The 20000-nt window shown below is 37.1% G+C and overlaps 1 protein-coding gene across 1 annotated transcript in view; it reads right to left on the reverse strand.

Annotated features, from left to right (window-relative positions):
- LOC128250356 (zonadhesin-like) overlaps positions 1–20000 on the reverse strand; it is a 153523-nt gene that overhangs the window by 100465 nt on the left and 33058 nt on the right. Inside the window, exon 2 of the mRNA XM_089338233.1 lies at positions 6901–7137. Coding sequence (XP_089194359.1) covers positions 6901–7137 — 237 coding nt within the window. The remainder of the gene's footprint in view (positions 1–6900; positions 7138–20000) is intronic.

Below are 20000 nucleotides of genomic sequence, written 5' to 3' on the forward strand. Positions count from 1 at the left end.
ATTGGAAGTGAAAATATCTTTATACCTCAACAGATAATAAGTTGCTCAATCAAATCTGACATCTTCCTTTTCCATTAATCACTAAGAAAACTAAACCTACAAAGAAACAAATACAAGTCAGCTAATAAAAGAACCCGATTACTCCGCTTCCCATGGAAATGTCTCTGACTTGTCTAAATATGCATTATCTATAACAAACTCAACCAATTCATTTAACTCATCTGTTGTTTCTTTTTAAAACTAGGCGCAGGTTTGACTGTGAGGTAAGAAGTTTGTTCCCCAATCACATGGTCCCGGGTTCAGTCCCACTGCGTGGCACATAGGCCAAGTGTCTTCCATTATAGCCTCCGGGCAACCAAAGCCTTGTGATTAGATTTGGTAGACGGAAACTGAAAGTAGCCTGTCGTATATATCTATCTGTGTGTGTGTGTGTGTGTGTGTGTGTGTGTGTGCCTTTGTGTCTATGTTTGTTCCCCTCACCACTGCTTGATAACCGGTGCTGGTGTGTTTATGTCCCCGTAACTTAGCGATTCGGCAAAAGAAACGGTCAGAATTACCAAGTTTTACAAAAAAAAAAAAAGAAAAAAAGCAAATATGTCGATAAATTTCGAGTAAAATTTCTTTAAGGCGGTGCCCCAGAATGGCCGTAGTCTAATGACCGAAAGAAATAATAGATAAAAGATAGTAAACTCACTGTATCTGATATTTGACGTAGAGCTAACTCCATTTTAAACTGATATATACTTATTTCCGTACACAATCATTCATTTCCAGCGTTTTCCGGTTTGTTTTATCTAAATTTGCATGCAATGTAGAAACATTTAATACATGCTACACAAGTGTGTGTGTGTGTGTTTATTTGTGTTTTTTTAAATTTTATATGTACTAAAATGGTCAGAGAAATGAATATAATGCCTGTCATATATGCATTTATATGTGACTAAATATACCGCTATGTATACACAAAATCACGTTTTTTATTTTTACTATCAACACCTAACAAAAGTATTACATGTCAAGAAAGATATACATTTCTTTTCGTCTTTTAAGATAAAGCAGTTAAACCACTGCTGACGTCACATGAAACTAAGCTGTGATTCTATAGCGCTTCGTCTCCAGTTCTGAGAAAAATCCAAAAGGTGTTCAGACAAGCTAAAAGGTTGGTCAATGAGCAAGGGATTTTATCACATCCTAACCATAGGAAAAGCACATTTCTTCAAGAAACTGCCAATTGTGTTTCTCAGTTTTATAAAAATGAAGTAAGCAGAGTTATACCATGGATAAAGGATTAAAAATCAGTAAAAATTGATGGCAAAAGAGTCCATGAGCAAAAGTACCCCATACTTTGTAACTTAAAGGAAGCCTTCCAGTTGTTTAAATAAAAAAATCCTGAAATCAAAATTAGTTTCTCAAAATTTACTGAGCTAAGACCCACAGAATGCATACTTGCAGGTAGTGCTGGTACACATAATGTGTGTGTATGCACCATTCATTGGAATGTCAAACTAATGATTTCTGGCATGAAACTATCTGATTTAACCAAGAATATGAAGTTTCACTTGATTGATTATAAACAAAGTTTGGAATCAATTACTTGCAATCCAACAACAAACAACTACTATATGGGCAACCTGTTCAAATTGTAATTCTGCTAGAAGAGCTTGAAAAATTCTTATATGAAATGTTTATTGTGAATATGATTGATGAAGTGCAGTATAAGCAATGGCTAACAACAGACAGAACAATCCTAGAAAATATATCAAAATCAACAGATGATTTTGTTGAAATTTTCTGTCAAAAGCTTAAAGCACTTAAAGTACATGATTTCCTTGCAAAGGAACAATCTAAATTTTGCACTTCAAGAAAAGAATCCTAAAGTGAAGGAGAAATCTTAGTCATAGCAGATTTTTCAGAGAATTATTCATTCATCTGTACAAGGATTTCATTGGAACAATGCCCAAGCCACTATCCATCCATTTGTCTGTTTTTATAAACAAAACAATGATGTGACTAACATCAATATTGTTATTATATCCAGCTGTATGAAACATGATATAGTAGCAGTCCATCTCTTCCAAAAAAGCTGACAGATTTTCTTTGGAGCAAAGCCTTCAATATCAACAAAATCATCTATTTTTCAGATGGTGCTGCTTCACAATATAAAAATTGTAAGAATTTTATGAACTTATGCTACCATTCTATAGATTTCGAAACTGATGCAGAGTGGTACTTCTTAGCTACTTCTCAGGGCAAGGGACCTTGTGATGGCTTAGGAGGTACAATTAAACAAATGGCAACTCGGGCAAGTTTACAACGCCATTTCAAAAAACAAATCATGACTCCAAGACAACTTTATGATTATGGTCAGTAAAACATTCCTGGAATTTTATCTACTCCTCAAATGATGAAATGCAAAATGAGGAAAATCTATTGAGCGAGAGATTTAGAAATGCAAGTACAATTTCAGAGACACAAAAGTTACATTGCTTTATCCCAAATTCACCTTCAGAAATTATGGTAAAAATGATATCTACAATAGATAACTAAACTAAAATTAGAATCTCCATGCAAGATGCTATTCAATTTGAGGATATAAAAGAGTTTGTAGCAGCAATCTGTGATGGTGACTGGTGGTTAGCCTGTGTTCTAGAAACATACCCAGAAACTATGCAAGTAAAACTCATCTTTCTTGAACCCAAAGGACCTACATCATTATTTCAGTATCCTAAAAAATCAGATGTTTTAACAATGAGTTATTTAGACATCCTTTGTAAATTTGTCCCCAGAACTGCTACAGGAAGAACTTATACTTTGACAGAAAAAAGAAATGTAAAATGCATCACAATTATTAATTTCAAGAAAATTGTCTCATTAAATTTCGAAGAATTTAGAATTTCATCTAACAAGTACTTAATCATTTAAAGCAAGGCAAAAGTGGGAGGTTGGGACATGTAGCTTCATCTGCTAAGCTATCAGGAGTGGTCCCTTAGGTGATGGGGGATGCCAATAATTTGTTTGAAGATTCTAAGTGTTGGCAGTGGCATTTCCACCATTGACCAAAGCAGAGCTGAAAACGTAGTTACAGTTAAAGTAGATATTATTATTGAAATAATAAAAATGCTTATTTCGATTATCAGTAAGCAAGTTTTGATAATTTGTCACTACTTTTCACTATAATTATATTTATTAAAAATACTTCCCATTGAGATCCTAGTATGAATTTTTTTTATGTGAGCTGTGACTAAGTAGGGCAATATTTGGACAAAATTTCAAAAAAATCGATGACCATGTCTTTTGACCTATGAAAGGTCAAAAGTCAAACTTTAGATCAACTTTTTAATTTTTATTGTATGGAAAAAATACACAAGACAAAAGTTGTATATCTATTTAAATGCTTTAAAATGAAAACAAATTGAGCTTTCTAACTCAAATAGAAGCTGAGATATGACTTCTCAAAGTCATTGAGTAACCGAAAAAATGCCACTTTTTTGAAAATTTCAAATGGTCATAGCCCAGCAAAACTCAGGTAAAAAAATATTTCATATTTAAGAGTTTCATAAGAAGGCCAATTAGTATGCAAAGTGTGAAAGAAATCGGTTTCGGTCACCTTCAATTCTTTAAAAAAATTGCGTTGATGTCGTACCAAATTATCCTATTAAGAATTACCGATCGGCATTTTTCGAACAATTATGGTCCCTGTTAGTGTATATGTTTTCATTCATGTGCGTTAACTACAGAATTAGAACGCTTTAGTTCTTATTTTTAGCAATTTAGGAGTTTCCCAATACCCTAGTCACATTTAGTAACAATTATAAGTCTCTTTGGTGAAACATTGCAGACTGCAGTTTATATTAATTTTATATACGCGCAGCGAATCGCTAAATAATCCAGTAATTTGGATGGCATAAACATAAATACTTCTAGCGATGCAGGCCCAAAAAGACCGAACAATTGAGCGTGTTTAACTGATGAGGCAAGGGAAATTGCCGAAATTGAAGTCAGTATTAAGAATTCTCGATCGGCATTTTTCGGACAATTAAGGTCCCTGTTAGTGCATATGTTTTCATGTGCGTGAACTACAGCATTAAAGCGCTTTAGCTCTTATTTCTAGCATTGTAGGTATTTCCTAACACCTTAGTCACATTTAGTGACAATTATATATATATATATATCATTCAACTACGGTAGTAGTTGAATAATATTCTTAAGGCCGCAATTTACTCACACGCAGCATCTTCAGAGCTTTGTCACTAATCCAGTTCTTAACTACATTGAAAACTGTTAACACTTTTGAAGAGGGCTTGTCCCTAGTTACATTTTGGCATAAAAATTAAGATTTGGTCCAATAGAAAAAAGTTTACATCAAAATTTGTAGCAACTTTATCGGAGAGTAACGGTTCAAATCAAGTTTAGATCTAAATAACATTTTTTTTTATTTTAAAAGCAAATTATATTTATCTTAGCTTCAATGATAGAAGAAAGCATGAAGAATTTCATAGTTTTGATTCCACGCAACAAAACTTTGTATCAAAAAAGTTATGAGGTAAAATATCACGAAAAAATATAAGGCAAGAAAAATGGATTTAAGAATAATTAACTTTTTTATCTTAAAAACAAACTATATTCTAATTAAACTTATGGTATCAATCTCATGCAAAGAAGTTTAAAAAAAAAGTTATGAGTGTTGGTTTTTTTATGAATATAGTTCTATAAGGGAGTTTTAATATTTATCACCAGCATCATTGAGGTAAGGAAAAAATTATCAACGACGCCGCTAATTTGCAATTAGTTTAATCTATGTTAATTAATGCAATTATATCATAAAAATGAAAAAAATATATATATAATTTACAAATTTTGGCAACAGCCTAGCCATTTTGGCAATCTTTCGTTTTAACTCGAAGGCGTGTGCGCGCACCTCAGCTGTTACCTTACGGCGTTCGGTAAATTCCATAAAAAATTCGACATGCGAAGAGAGCCTTTCGGCCGCAAGGAAGACGATACCGCCTTTATCCTTTCTTCCTTTCTAGTCAGCACCATGCATTCCTTACCCTTTCACTCTCTACTCACAGACAACCTTCTTCTAAACTATCAACTACTAACCAACAAGCTATTCTTGTCACTATCACTAGAGTTGCTACAGTCTCTTTAATTACCTGTCGGGCAAACGAATAAACATATGTAAATAATATTTCTTCCTTCTTGGTGTTGATTCTTCGATGTTTACTGGTTACTCCGATGCGAGAACCTTGAAGTGTTACATCTAAACGCTACATTCAGTAGTGGGCTACATCATATCGAATTGATATGGCACATCACATCTAGCCCGCTACAGACTAACAAAACGCAATGATTGTAACGTCATGATACTTTTTTTTCATGAGACTAAATGAAATGAATAGAATCTAGTGAGCATTGTAGAACACGAATATTCTCTAGCGGAAGATTTGACCAAATTATTTTTACTTCCTCTTGAATTTCTGCCCTATTGTTGTCTAAAGACTGGTCTAAGATTGAGAACCGTTGTAGCTTTCGGTCACATTCTCCACCGTCTGTATGTATTTATGGATGAAAAACTAACGGATCATTGGTTTAATTATACAGTGATCTAGCTATCTACAGCGGGTATATGCATCCACACATGATGTAATTTTACAGTAGTTCATCCCTCTCAGCAAGATACAGCAAACATTGTTTCTAGTATTGTGTTCGGCTCCTGTATATAATTTTTCATTAATTGTCATGCAGCACCGAGCTCAAAATTTCTAATGGAGGAGTTTGAATAATTTACTCTTGGGAACATAGGTGTTTTGTTCATCATCCTTAAATACGCCTTATTCAGGGAACTTTTGAACGGGATAGGCTACTCGACCTGAAGAAAATCCTATCTGGGCTCCATCTGCAAGGTCATGCGCTGTTCATCTTGATATAAGACCACCATATTGCGCCCATTTAGTTGTGATGCATGTGTCTGGTGTATCCTTATCAGACGGGTAGACATGATGGGTATATTGGGCTTCGTATATTTATATTCTAGTGTTAGTTTGATGGCATGCGCTGCTCTTTCACACAGTAGTAGTAGCTGTGATGATGATGATGATGATGATGATGATAACAATGATAATGATAATAATCCTTTCTATTATAAGTACAAGGCTTGAAATTTTGGGGGAGGGGTCTAGTCGATTACATCAACCCCAGTACTTGATTGGTGCTTATTCTATCGACCTCCAAAAGGACGAAAGGCGAAGTCGGCCTCGGTAGAATTTGAATTCAAGACATACGAAGGACGAAATGCCGCTAAGCGTTTCGCCCAGCGTGCTAACGAGTCTGTGAGCTCGCCGACTTAATAATAGTAACAATAATAATAATTGTAGTAGAAAAGAAGAACAAAGCAATTATTATGGATGTTACTACAGGGAACTACAGGGTGAATGAGAAGGAAAGTGGGAAGGTGGAGAAATATCAGAAGCTGAAGAGGGAAATCAAGAAACTATGGAGAATCAGGCACGTAGAAGTGGTACAGATTGTAATTGGCGCACTGCGAACGGTTAGTGAAAGGCTGGATGCATGGCTTGAGAAGCTAGGAATTACCATCAGAAGGGGTTATTGCAAAAAACAGCCTTGTTAAGCAAGGATTCTAAGGATGGTGTTAGAAAGTTGAAGAAGGAATGATCCAAAGCATCTTTGGCCATTTGATATGGCTCTCTCTTTTGGCGTAGTGTCGGTATAACATCTGCCAGAGAAAAAGCGTCAACAACAACAACAAACACTGCAAGAAGGAATAAGTTTTGCTGCAGCAGAATAAATAACGATTAGAAAAGTCAAAGCGAAAAGCAAAACAATAACTTACAAAAGAAAACAATAATTTTAGGGAGATTAAAGGAAATCAAATCTTACTTGATCTGTGGATGATTGGGCCATCAATAAAAGGTTCTTTTCGTTGGACTGCTGATTGCAGTTGTTTAACACTCTGAAACGAGTCACCTTCAGCATTGGTATATCCGTTGATGTTATTATCAACGTCGCTATCTTTATAATCAACAGATTCTTTATTGATATAGCCGTTCTTCGATCCAGTTTCAATGTAATTTTTAGTGCTTCCGACATTTCTCTTTTTACTGATGGCATTCTTTTCTGCAAAGGAGCACACAAGTTACTTTGGAATTTATCGGATTAGTTACACTGAAAGAAAACATTTATAAGAAAAGCGAAATGCTAATTTATTATTCTTTTACTTGTTTCAGTGTTTGGACTGTAGCCGTACTAGAGCACTATCTTGAATATATATTTGTATCTTATGCATATGTATCTTACGCATTTCAACTCAAAGTTAGAGATCATACAAGCTACAGATGCTAGCGAGTATGGGATAGGAGATCACCATAATATATATATATATATATATATATATATATATATATATATATATATATAATACAAAAAATATATATGCATGTATACACACATATATGTATATACTTTCATCTACATGTGTATATAGATGCATATCAGGGTACAGGACGTTAGAACAATGAACTACAGACAACGGAACGAACACATAGGAAAACAGAAAGCCACTTGGAATTATTCATCAGCTGCCTCTATTCTAACTCGACGTTTCGAAGATATATATATATATATATATATATATATATATATATATATATATATAGTTAAACGCAGGTGTTATTCAAATCTTTATACTTCCGACACATGTTTCGAAGAAAACATTGGTATGATTCCAGAAGGAATAAAATGATGTAAAACAATTCAATCTTCTCATCAGGGAAAAGGAAAGAGGAACAAAACTCATCAATAATATATTCATTATATATGCAGTAATCACATTCGGTTAAAATGTCTTATTAATGAGTTTTGTTCCTCTTTTTTTTCCCTGATGAGAAGATTGCATTGTTTTACATCATTTTATTCCTTCTAGAATCATACCAATGTTTTCTTCGAAACATATGTGGGAAGTATATAGATTTGAATAACACCTGCGTTTAACTCCATTTATCTATGTAATACAAAAACATTTCACCAAAATCTTTATAAGTAGGCTGTTACACCTTTGATACTTGTGTGAATTTTTGCTACCCTGGTAACTATTTGTTTTTTCCATGTTATTTGTAAACATTGAAAACACACACACACACACACACACACACACACACACACACACACACACACACACATATGACTTAAGGCTACCATTGGTTTCATGTTAAGAATAGTAGGGAAATATCTAACTATTTTAACAATTTTTTTAAAAGCCGATCACATGGGGAAAGGTGTTCATATATATATATATATATATATATATATATATATATATATATATATATATATTGTGGTGACCTCTGACACACGCACGCACACATGTTTCCAGATGTGAATATATTCAAACTACTCCATCAGAAGTTTTGAGCTCAGCGTTGCACAGCAATTAATGACAAATTACACATCCACCTCCAATACACGACTGGTACTTATTCCACTGATCCCAAAAGGATAAAAGGCAAAATCGATCTTGGCGGAATTTGAACTCAGAACGTAGAGACGTAGTTGTAACTCAAAAATTAAGATTTTTTCATCAGGTCCAGAAAAATATTCGGATCTGATCGAGTTGCTTCTTTTCTTCAAAGCTGGACATGACAGCTGGATAGACACATGGAGCTGATCTAGTATGTCGGTGGTGTCCATTACAACTGAGTAGACTTATGTGGTTCACATGTATTGGATGGTATTGCAGCTAAATTCACAAAAACAAATTGAATGGATTATTGGCAGTTTCATTCAAAAAGAGTCAACTTTATCACACGTGTGTAAAGTCATATTTATGTCGACAGTCACATAAGTGACGCAAAAGTATAACCTTTAATTGTTAAAGTAATTGTCAAACTGAGTCAGGTTTGAAAGAAATGAATGAATAAATAAGTAAGTGAATAAATAAGTAAGTGAATAAATAAAAATTGCAATAAATTTTTTGTAGCTTATAATTTTCATCCAGTTTGACAAGTCATATGGCAAGAAAATTTTAGATATTTAAATCTCAATTAAACGCTTACGTTATATACATACATATACAAACATATATACATTCATATATATATATATATATATATATATATATATATATATATATATATATATATATATATATATATATATATGTTGTTGTACTTGGGGATGGTCATATTGCCAGTTTAGCCAATAAAAACACACGCACTGTATATTTGGTGTTAATTTGCTTCAGCTTTATATTACATTAATCTTAATCTTATTTCGGCCAGAGTTCTTTCGTCACACTTCTGTGACCTCATCAGTGGTCCTTTGTTTCCTTCCTTCTTATGTGTGTCTCACCTTGCTAAATATCAGCCATTTTGTATTCTGTATTCCTATTGTATGTGTCTACGCATGCGTGTCTTTCAATGTGTCTGTCTTTTGTAAGTGCATGTGTGTATGGGGAGTGTCTGTATCACCTATATTCTCTGTTAATACGTGTTCGTTTGTATTTGTTTTATTTATTTATTTGTTCATGTGTGTTTGTGTGTGTTTTTTTTGTTGTTGTTTGTTTTTTTTTGTGTTTTTTTTTGTGTTTAATTAAATTTTGTTAACGTATGTAGTATTTAATTCCATTTGTTTATCTATGTATTGTATTATACTTTGTTCATATTATTATTGGTTTATGGGTAACATGTTGTCACATGCTGTGGTTTGTGGTTTGTGGTTTGTTAGTGGCGTGTGTTAGTGTTCCATTCTAGTTTGCTATTCAGGCTAGGTTTCTCTTCTATTATGTGTGTAGCTTCAGTAATTTGTCTAAGTGCTGCATCACTGCTATGTGTAGATAAGATTTTAATTTCTATGTTGTTGATTGAGCCTCTATGTTCTTGCTCAGCGTGCTGGTACAGAACTGATGAGTTCTTCCCTTCCTTAAGTTCCCTCCAATGTTCGTTTGCCCGCTCCCCTATGCTCCTTGCTGTTTCGCCTACATATGTCATTGTCTTATTTCTGCATCGTCCCTCTGTACATCTTATACTATAGACCACATTTCTGGTTTTGCAGTTCGTTTGTGGGCTAAATCTACATACGATACAGTTCCTATCAGTGCAGGGGGTTCTACTGAAAGGGTATGTTCTACTGATAAGGGATTTAATAGGGTTGCCTGGCCTTTCAACAACCTTAATTCTTAGCTTAAGTTTGTCTAGGGCCCTTCTAAAGCGGTACGCCAGTTCGCCTCTAGGGGTGGTGTCGACGAACATGACGCTCTGGTACTTGTGGCTATCGTACCATGAGCTTGCCTTCCCTATTTTCTTCTTAGTCCTTTCTATGGTGTTCCATGATTTGCTCCTATAGAGTAGGCAAATCCATTCCTATCGTTATGTTTGATAGTTTCAAACTTCTTCATAGCTCCTTTGTATACTCTGATCCTTTCTTTATGGCTGTAAACTGAGAACTGCATGCGGTGGACGAAATGTTGTATATGTCTCTTTAATTCTTTAATTCTACAGAATTTTATTGCTAAATCACTTGTCAAACTGGATGAAAATTAAAAGCTGCAAAAATAATTCATTGCAATTTTCACACACACACACACACACACACACACACACACGCACGCACACGCACACACACACACACACACACACATAAATATATATATATATATATATATATATATATATATATATATATATAAATATATATATATATCTATAAATACTAGCAGTATAACCCGACCTTGTCCGAGTGTGACTTATTACGCTATCTACGATAAGTCTTGCTAGGTGAAAATCAACTAAAAAAGAAAGCCTTACAACGAAAAAACCCTTATGATGTAAATAAGTTCATAATTCAAAAGATGATGAAATTAATCGGGAGAGTCTGAAGGCTGTTTTACGTAATATTATTAAGCGTACGTAAATTTCATCCGTCTAATTGGCTATAGAAATGCTTGTGCAAAACAACTTTTTGCGCTGCCTTGATTATACATAGCATGGTAATCCCTTTTCCCAGGAGCTAGGACGGCAATTTGTGATGAAGCAATTGCTGGCGATCTGTTGCTACACAGTTTTGCCAGAATTCTATCAGATTGGGCAGAAGATGTTGATGCACCATTTTGCATTATGTTCAAAGTAACTTCTGGAATGTGGGGAATTGCTGCAGTCTGTTGCTGTCATTTTAAACCGGTTGCTTTCTTTTCCCAGCAAACTCTCTTCTTTGGAGGCATAATCTATGTATATATTAAACAGAAATTAAAGAGGGTAATTTCTATGAATTATCCATGATCCATAAAAGCTCGGAAATACAGAGAGCCATGAGTGAGCAGAAGAACCAATACATAAAAGTACAAAGACCCACTGATCTCAAATTGGGACCAAAAGTTGCTGGGCCACAATCCTCAACACAACAACTTAGTAATCTTTTGGATATACTCCTTAAACCCTTAAGCCCATTAATACCTGGCTATATACGAAACGACATGGATTTTCTTAAATACATCCCACCCACTGTTCCAGAAGGAACTATCCTTATAAGCTTCGCTGTTAGAAACCTTTATACTAGTATACTTCACACTTTGGTCCTGGAAGCAATCAAACACTTGATAGAAAACATAGAGAGAGGCTAAATTAACATTTTAAAACTGACTTTATTACCAAGGCCGTACGCCTAGTACTAGAGGAGAACACCTCTAGTTTTGATGGTAAAATACATCGACAAATAAAGGGCACAGCAATAGAGATGAAATTTGCGCTTTCATATGCTAACCTGGTGATGAGTTTTTAGAAGGGAAACTATACGAGGAAGTATAGAACAATTTTGGCTAAAATTTCAAGAAATATGTTACTGAAAATTGGAAACACTTCCTCATAATTGCTTTATTATTTTTTTTGAGAAATCAAATGATGATCTACAAATATTCAATAACATTATGCAGACATTTCACCTATCTATTAAATTCATGACAGAAACTAGTCATACTGACTTCCCATCCCTAGACATTCACGTATAGATACACAACTCTACAGTCACAACGGATATATTATGCAAGACAAGAGACACATCAATACTTAAACTTCTATTCTCGCCATCCTTTATACATCTAAAAGAACATCTCATAAAGTATGGAAAGACGTATCTGTACAAAAGTGGTTGACCCGAAAATATCAGGCTGAGTAAAAAATAAGCAACATTTTGAGACATGAAATTCATCACAATATATTTCAACAATGCGGAAATTTTATTCATCAAAGTAAATACCATTGCAATCAACACATTTTTGCCAACAAGTTAGAAGTTTGTCTATTCCGGTAACATACAGATCTGGAGTTCTGGAGCTAATGAACTCTTTGAACGCACTTTCAGCATCAGTTTGATTTTTGAATTCCTTCTCTCGTAGGAAACCATCAAGGTGCTTGTAAAAGTGGTAGTCAGTAGGAGAAAGGTCTGGGGAATAAGCTGGGTGGGGAAGAACTTCGTAGCCAAGTTCCCTCAACTTCTGGAGCGTCATTAGTGAAACGTGTGGGCGAGCATTGTCATGAAGAAGGATTGGCCCTCTTCTCTTGACCAGTCTGGGATGGAGGAGTAGCAGTTTTGCATTCATTTTGGTAATTTCATGGCAATATGTTTCTGCAGTAATGGTTTTTCTGGGTTTTAAGAAGTTATAGTGGATGAGTCCAGCAGTACACCACCAAACCGGTCACCGTAACTGTCTGTTTGAAGAGCTCAAGTTTAGGGAAGGTTTTCGGTGCTTCATTTTGGTCCAACCACTGCGAAGAACGATTTTTATTATTGTACAGAATCCACTTTTCATTGCAAGTTACAATATGGTCGAGAAATGGAGCGGTCTAGTTACGGAGAAGAAATTTACGACGAGCAAATTTCATATCTATGCATTTTGTGATTTTCATTCAAATCGTGTGGTACCCATTTGTCAAATTTTTTTGATTTTCCGATCGCATGCAATTGATTACAGGCAGTTTTCTGGCTAACTTGAAGTTCTTTTGCCAGTTCTCGAATAGTTTTACGTGGATCTTTCTCAATGATGGTCTTTAATTGACCGTCATCGATGACAGATGGGCGTCCACTATGCTCACGATCTTCAAGGCTCAGGTTTCCACTACGAAATTGTTTAAACCATTTTCGAGCTGACCATTCACTGGTCATTTCCTCACCAAACGTTTCGTTGTGTTTTTTTATTACCTATAAAAGGCGTACATAGATATTAACGTCGTTTCGGAAGGACGGCACAACACAATTAAAATAAAATTATGATAACATGAATGAAAATGAAATGATATATGAAAATGTGCTACCTACCCCACCTCAGCAGCATCATTTATTTCCTTTTTATATCCAATTCCCTGTTGTTCCTCTAACTCTCCATTTTCTATTCCTTTTGGTATTTCCTTTAGATCACAAACCACTTTTCTATATCTCAAACTTTCTTTGTAATCCATTACTTCTTTCATACGACCTTCCGACACCAATACGCATGCGGCCATATCTTCTTTTTTTACTTCCTTTCATATTTACAGTCCTTACGTCCTTCTACTGGGATAACTTCTCTATCAGTCTCCGATCCACACCTTTACAGAAAACACAAGCATAACACACGGGAGGGGAGCCTTGTGATTTTTGTATGTTTGTATTTCTTTTTTTTTTTCGTTTTTGTGTCGGTGGGGAATGGGTGGGTTTGGTGTCTGCAGTCGGAGGGTGGGGTTGAGAGGGTGTGGGCGGGGTGGGTACGGGTTGAGGTCCACTTTGATTATCCTTCTTCCTCTTCCTCTGTTCTTTCCTTCCAGCTACCATCCATCCTTCCTCGTCAGTTTCCTCCTTCTCTTCCACCATTTCCTTCTTCACGACCTTCTGTGCATGCTGGTTATTTTGAGAGCAGTCTGCTCTAATGGCCACATTTGTAGCAGCGAGGGGTTCTATCCTCCACCCACACCTTCATTACTGTATCACCTACTGACAACGTTTCTGCCAGTTTCTCCATGTTTTCTACTGAAATTTGGATCAACATATCCAGAACTTTGCCTCGCCAATTCCTTACATCTGTTTCTGTGGCTTGGAGTACGGCCACTTCCTTCTCATTTCCAAGAAGTACTGCCGCCACCATCCAAGCCACGTCTATTTCAGGGGGGATTACCTCCACCCTGACCCTGGAAGTTCTTCTTCCAAGGTATGTGGGTAGGAGGGTCACCCTTTCCGTCTTCATCGTATTTGCCGAGTGCTCCTTTGCCTTTTCTTTCTCTTTGAAATGCACAATAACAGTGCCGTAACTGCTTCCTCTGGCAAGATATGATATATCTTGCCAGATTGGCCTCAATGCCTTCTCAATTTCCTCCGTATCCTCATTTTCAATTCTTCTCTCCTTGATTGAATATACTTTATAAACAATTCTGTTTTCTTCCATGTTTTTAAGCACCTCATTCAGTGGTGACAATTTCACGTCACTACCATCATTCTCCAGCATTTTCCCAAAATTCTTTAGGTTTTCCAGACTCACCTCCTTCTTAGAGACACCTGCCACTTCTGCAAAACTTTTCCCCTTTAAAGAATTTTCTGTTTTGTTGATAGCCCTGACCAGTTCTTCCTCAGACGATGACAATTCTGTCGCGCCGACATCTCCGTTTCAGTCAGGTCGGAATAAAAAACATTTCCAAACTCAGCCATCTCTCCTCAAAACGCTGAGGGACAGCACAATCATACAACAGCTTCAAAGCAGCACAAAACAATACAATACCTTTCAAAAAACAATAGCAAACACGAACTTGCAATTCAAATATCCAAAGCGAACGTTTCGTTGCGTTTTATTATTACCCATACAGGCGCACAAAGAGGGGGATAATACGATATGAACGGGGTCATATACAAACGAATGGGTTTAAACATTTATAATGACAGATGATTATCGAATGAAACACAAAAAACATTTACATATACACAATAACACAATGAGGCATTAAAAGACAGGTACGCTCCGACCCCACGAGCCCTGTCTTTAATATCGAAACCTCGGTAATCTCTATGACGTGCTCACGCAGTGCCTTTTACTCCCAACATACGTGCTATACACGTCTATCTGTTTTTTGAAAATACTCGCTGACAGACACCTCTTCTCTAGCCCCACCTTCCTTTCCAGGTGAAAAGTGAAAATATTCAGCAGAGCGAGGCCATATCACCTCTCTCGCAATTGCTACTACTACAAGAAAGCAATTCTTACCTTCTTCCGTAAAGAAATCTGGTGGGTTAATTTTTAGGATTGACTCAGACGATAGCTGTACTATTCTTCCATCTGACAACAGGTGTTCTGCATAAGTACATACTTCTGATATACCCGCACACTGAGCAATAGCGTGCAGGACGCACCTTGGACAGGCCGACGGCCCAGGGCAGCCGTGTCTGGTGAGCTTATCCCGAACGGGTAAGGCTCCTCGGTAACACTGCCAAATCAAAGACTTTTGGAAGTTATCTAGTGTCTTCGGCCCGAATGTTATTCAGAACAGACTATCTAATTGAATATCATCGAGACCTAGGGTCCTTCCAAGGGCATCATCATTTCCTGCCTCTACCAACCTACTATAGTAAGCCGCGGTGGTACCGAAACCGCTGGCGTTACCCGAGTTGCGGAACTGGAGGAGAGCCTTGTGGCACTCCTTGTACTAGGTACCCAACCTCGATCTTCGACGAAACCAGTTTTCTCTACCACAAAAACCAGTAAAGCTGGGGAACATCTGTCTAGAGCGGAGAATACACCCGTTCACCATCCAGGTAGAGCCAAAAGTGCCTCAACCTCAGCGCATGTTTGCGCATCAACAGCCAAGGCATCCCTAACCCATCCTTTAACGGCTTTTGACAGCAAATAGAACGTCTTACAAGTGGAGCGGAGTTCTTCCACAAAAAGCGAAAGATTTGTCTCTCCAACTTGCTCAACCACGAATCTGGACAAAGAAGAATGGTTAGGCGGTAAACGATGACCGATGCGATAAACACATTAGCCACCTCTGCCCTCTCTTTCAAGGAAAGCCACCGTCAAGACCAGGTCTTGACTATGTGGGTCACCTTGCTCGATACCTAGGACTAGTTCTTTTCTATCTGGAGATCTGGACCAAACCAGATTCCTAGCAACTTAACCGGGCCCTCCATCCAGCGTCCCACCACGCTATTCGAAGGCATCGACTTGCCCCCCCAAGTGCCGAGTTGCAAGTCGACCGACTTTTCCCGGTTAAATTTTGCTCTTGCCACCGTCTCGTAAACCTTAATGGTTTCGCCTACTTTCTGTAGGTGTTCCATCTTGGTCACGATCCTTCACCTCCTGAATTCATCGGGATGCCGCTCAGCTTTTGCAGTAATAGCTCGAGCGCCATCACGTACAAAAGCGGAGAGAGCGGACACCCCTGGCGAATCGGCCGTTTGATGCAGAACGGCTTTGAAAGAAAGCCGTTCACCCGAACGATCGAGTCGATGTCATTGTACAACTGTATGATCCACCTGAGGAAACCAAGACCCAGTCCAAACTGCGCAAGAACAGCCACCAAGTAACGACGGTCTACCCTATCGAATGCTTTAGCATTGGTCTAAATGGACCAGTGCCCCACCTTTGCCAGAATCATTACCATACCCTTCTACAGTGTAGCGTAATAAGATGAAGATTGTCCTGGATGGTTCTGCCGGGAACCTCACAGATCAGGCTATCCGCGACGCGCGTTAATCTTTTTGCTAACACCATGGTCAAAATCTTCATATCTGCATTCAGCAGTGATGGGCCTAAAATTATCTATATTATCCCCCTTGCCCGGGTCCTTTCTGACCAGCGTCACCACTCCCCGGCGCACAGATCTGGGAATCCACTCATTCTGCTGCCAGTTCGCGTAAACGACAGTCAGTACGTGCACGAACAAGTCTGGCATACTTTTATATAGCTCGTAAGGTAGACCATCGAGTCCCGGTACCTTACCACCGCCGCAGTCCGCTATGGCCCCAACTACCTCCTCAGGTGTGATCGACTCTTCACAACTCTCTGCATCCTGCCCTGAGAGAGGCGGCAGCCCGGTGAGGAAGTCCGTAAGACCTGTCCTACTATCCGGTCCGTCGCTCCCCCTGAAAAGCTGGGCGAAGTGCTCCTGAAAAGTCCGACACATCTCTTCGGGTTCGTTTATCAACTCACCTTGTGAATTCACCAAAGATCGAATTATGGAATCATTTCCAGTTGAGCCTTCACAACACGTGCCCATCCAGCGTCCTTGATTCCTTCGCTCCCCATTGCACGAAGTATAGCTCTGACGATACACCCCATGTGCTTGGCTTCGAAGTGTTGCTTTAACTTTAATCTCTTCGCCCTCACCTGAAATGCGTCGCCACTTCTCATGGCTTCCTCTAGGGTCTTAACTAATTCTATTTCCCCTCTACGCCATCTAGCCACTAAACCTGCACTATATCTAATAGACTCAAATTTAATGGCTCTTTTGAGGGCGTACCACTGTTTGTTGTTAATAATGGAACCGGTCAACGCCCTCTGTATTAATAATTTAATCCGACTCCTGTACTCCTCAATCGCCAAAAGGGACTTATCGAGTTTTCAGTAGCCAGAACCCTTACTACACAACTAGAAACAGTTTACAAGTGACCATCTTGTGATCACTGTAACTGACCAGGTGATACTGTGGACACGTAACTATATCTTTATCTATTTTTCTAATTAAAATCGTATCTATATAAGACTGCGAAGACCCGTCGCTATTTGACCATGTCTACAATGGAACGTTCGGGAATTCTAGTCTGTAGGGATCTACTAGCTGAAAGCGACTTAGTAGATCCCGGAAGCCAATGTTAGGAGGAAGAAGAGAAGGAACAAGTGGTGGTTGAACCTGTTTCACAGAAAAATCGAACACCAATGCCAGAAAAAGGGGAGGAGTGGTCTCTTGTTCAGAACAAGAGGAATATAAAATCACTCTCCCCCGAAAATGATAAAGATAAAAAAGAGACTCGTGTAACTTTAACAAACCTCAACCATCCCTCCTCAACACAGCAACGCAATCCAGCAAAGCACAAAAATCAATCCAGCACAGCAAAATTAGGGTTCAACGCGGGCGTTTCGCTGATCCGCGAGCAGTTGCAGCTGTTTTACGTTCTTTTTTGAAGTTGAATAGCAAAATTGCTCAAATATCGCGCTTGGACTGTTCCATTTCAGATGATTGTAACAATAGTGAAAAATATCATTGTTAATTTATTTATGCATTTGGGCTAGTCTATGTCTGTATTATCAGACAATTACAAAGAATTCAAAACTCTGCAAAAATCCGGTACAATTTTTTCGTGGTTTCAAACGCTGCTTACTTTTTACTCCACCTCATATGTCAAATTCGACTCAATGGACTAAGAAAAAAAACAAAACGAAAAAGAGTATTACCCCTTAAAATCAATAAATGAAACTAGATATCATACAATTGATGGCGCCTAAGAAAAAAGTTAAAGAAAATACTATTCCATTTATCAGTACATATAATCCAGGAGTAATTAACATAAAAATAAACCTACCAATTCTCTTACAAAACCCCAAAATGAAAAATCTGGCCGATGAAAACATACGAAACAGTAAATGTCAACTAAAAAAAAATCTTAAAAAACATCTCACGAGGGTAAAATTTCACATCAGAAGATAATTCAGAATTCTCTTTGAAGAACAGTGGAGCTAATAAATGTGGAACATGTAGCAACAACAACAACAACAACAACAATGACGACGACGACATCGACAACAACAACAACTGCAACTTTAAATATTTGGACACTGGTTTCCATATAAAATTTAAAAGTGTATTCTCTTTCCAAGTAAATGCAGATATGAACTGCAAGGCACAAATTCTCATATACTGCATAACCTGCCCCAATTGCAAGGAAAATTATATTGGCGAACAAGCAATTCCCTTTGCGAACGTACAAGAATCCACAGAAACACATTAGACTAAAAGAATTACGCAAGATTCCGCTGAGTAAACATCTCGAAATATGTGGAGACAGCAAATTCAAGATCTTTCCCTTCTACAAATGCCTAAGACACACACACATACACACACACACACACACACACACACACACATACACACATACACACACACACACACACACACACACACACACACATGTTTCTACTGTCTTGTTCTCACTGTCTTGTTTTTACTGCTTTTATTGTTTTTACTGTCTCGTTCTGACTGTCCTGTTCTTGTTAACACTTTCACCCGCCGCAAAAAATTCCAAATTTTATTTAATTTGCTTTGCGGGAAGGACTGTTCCAACGAAGTCGCGTATTGTCCTTGCCTTCGAAACGCGGAGTAGATGGATCAGGGACAACTGATGAAGGGATATACTCTTTATGTTGCATGTCTCGTTTCTCTGTTTGTGTTTTTCGTTGTTCGAAAAAGTTCGTTTTCTGATTTCGTTTTTCTGTTTTCGTTTCTCATTGTGTTTAACGTTTTTTTTTAATGTTCTGTACCCATATATGTATGTATGTATACATATAGATGTATAGATATATGCATATATCTATATATTATTTATATTATTATTATTATTATTATTATTATTATTATATATATATATATATATATATATATTGACCAATATTTAAAGCAAGGATAATATACATAGACACTGAAATTGAACAAGTTATGGACATTATTTTACATAGTTAACTCATACAAGTACTGTACCAAGCTAACTTTTGCGGAAATTTTGGTTAAGTTACACATGATTTATGAGTTAGATAATCAGATTCGAGTACTTGAATACTCACTTTTGATCCTCTTCAAGCGTATCATTTTTGTATGAGATTAATCGACATTTGAGCGAGTGTATGCTTACATTTTAAATCCAATTTGGAACTTTTGAATTTATTTCATATTTTATAATCGTGACTGCATCCATACTTATTTAAATCTATTATGAATGACTTTTGCAATCGTCGATTAACACTTAAAATATTTTGATGATAT

Source organism: Octopus bimaculoides, chromosome 20, assembly GCF_046866305.1.
Source record: "Octopus bimaculoides isolate indiv1 chromosome 20, ASM4686630v1, whole genome shotgun sequence".
NCBI classification, from domain to species: Eukaryota; Metazoa; Mollusca; class Cephalopoda; order Octopoda; family Octopodidae; genus Octopus; species Octopus bimaculoides.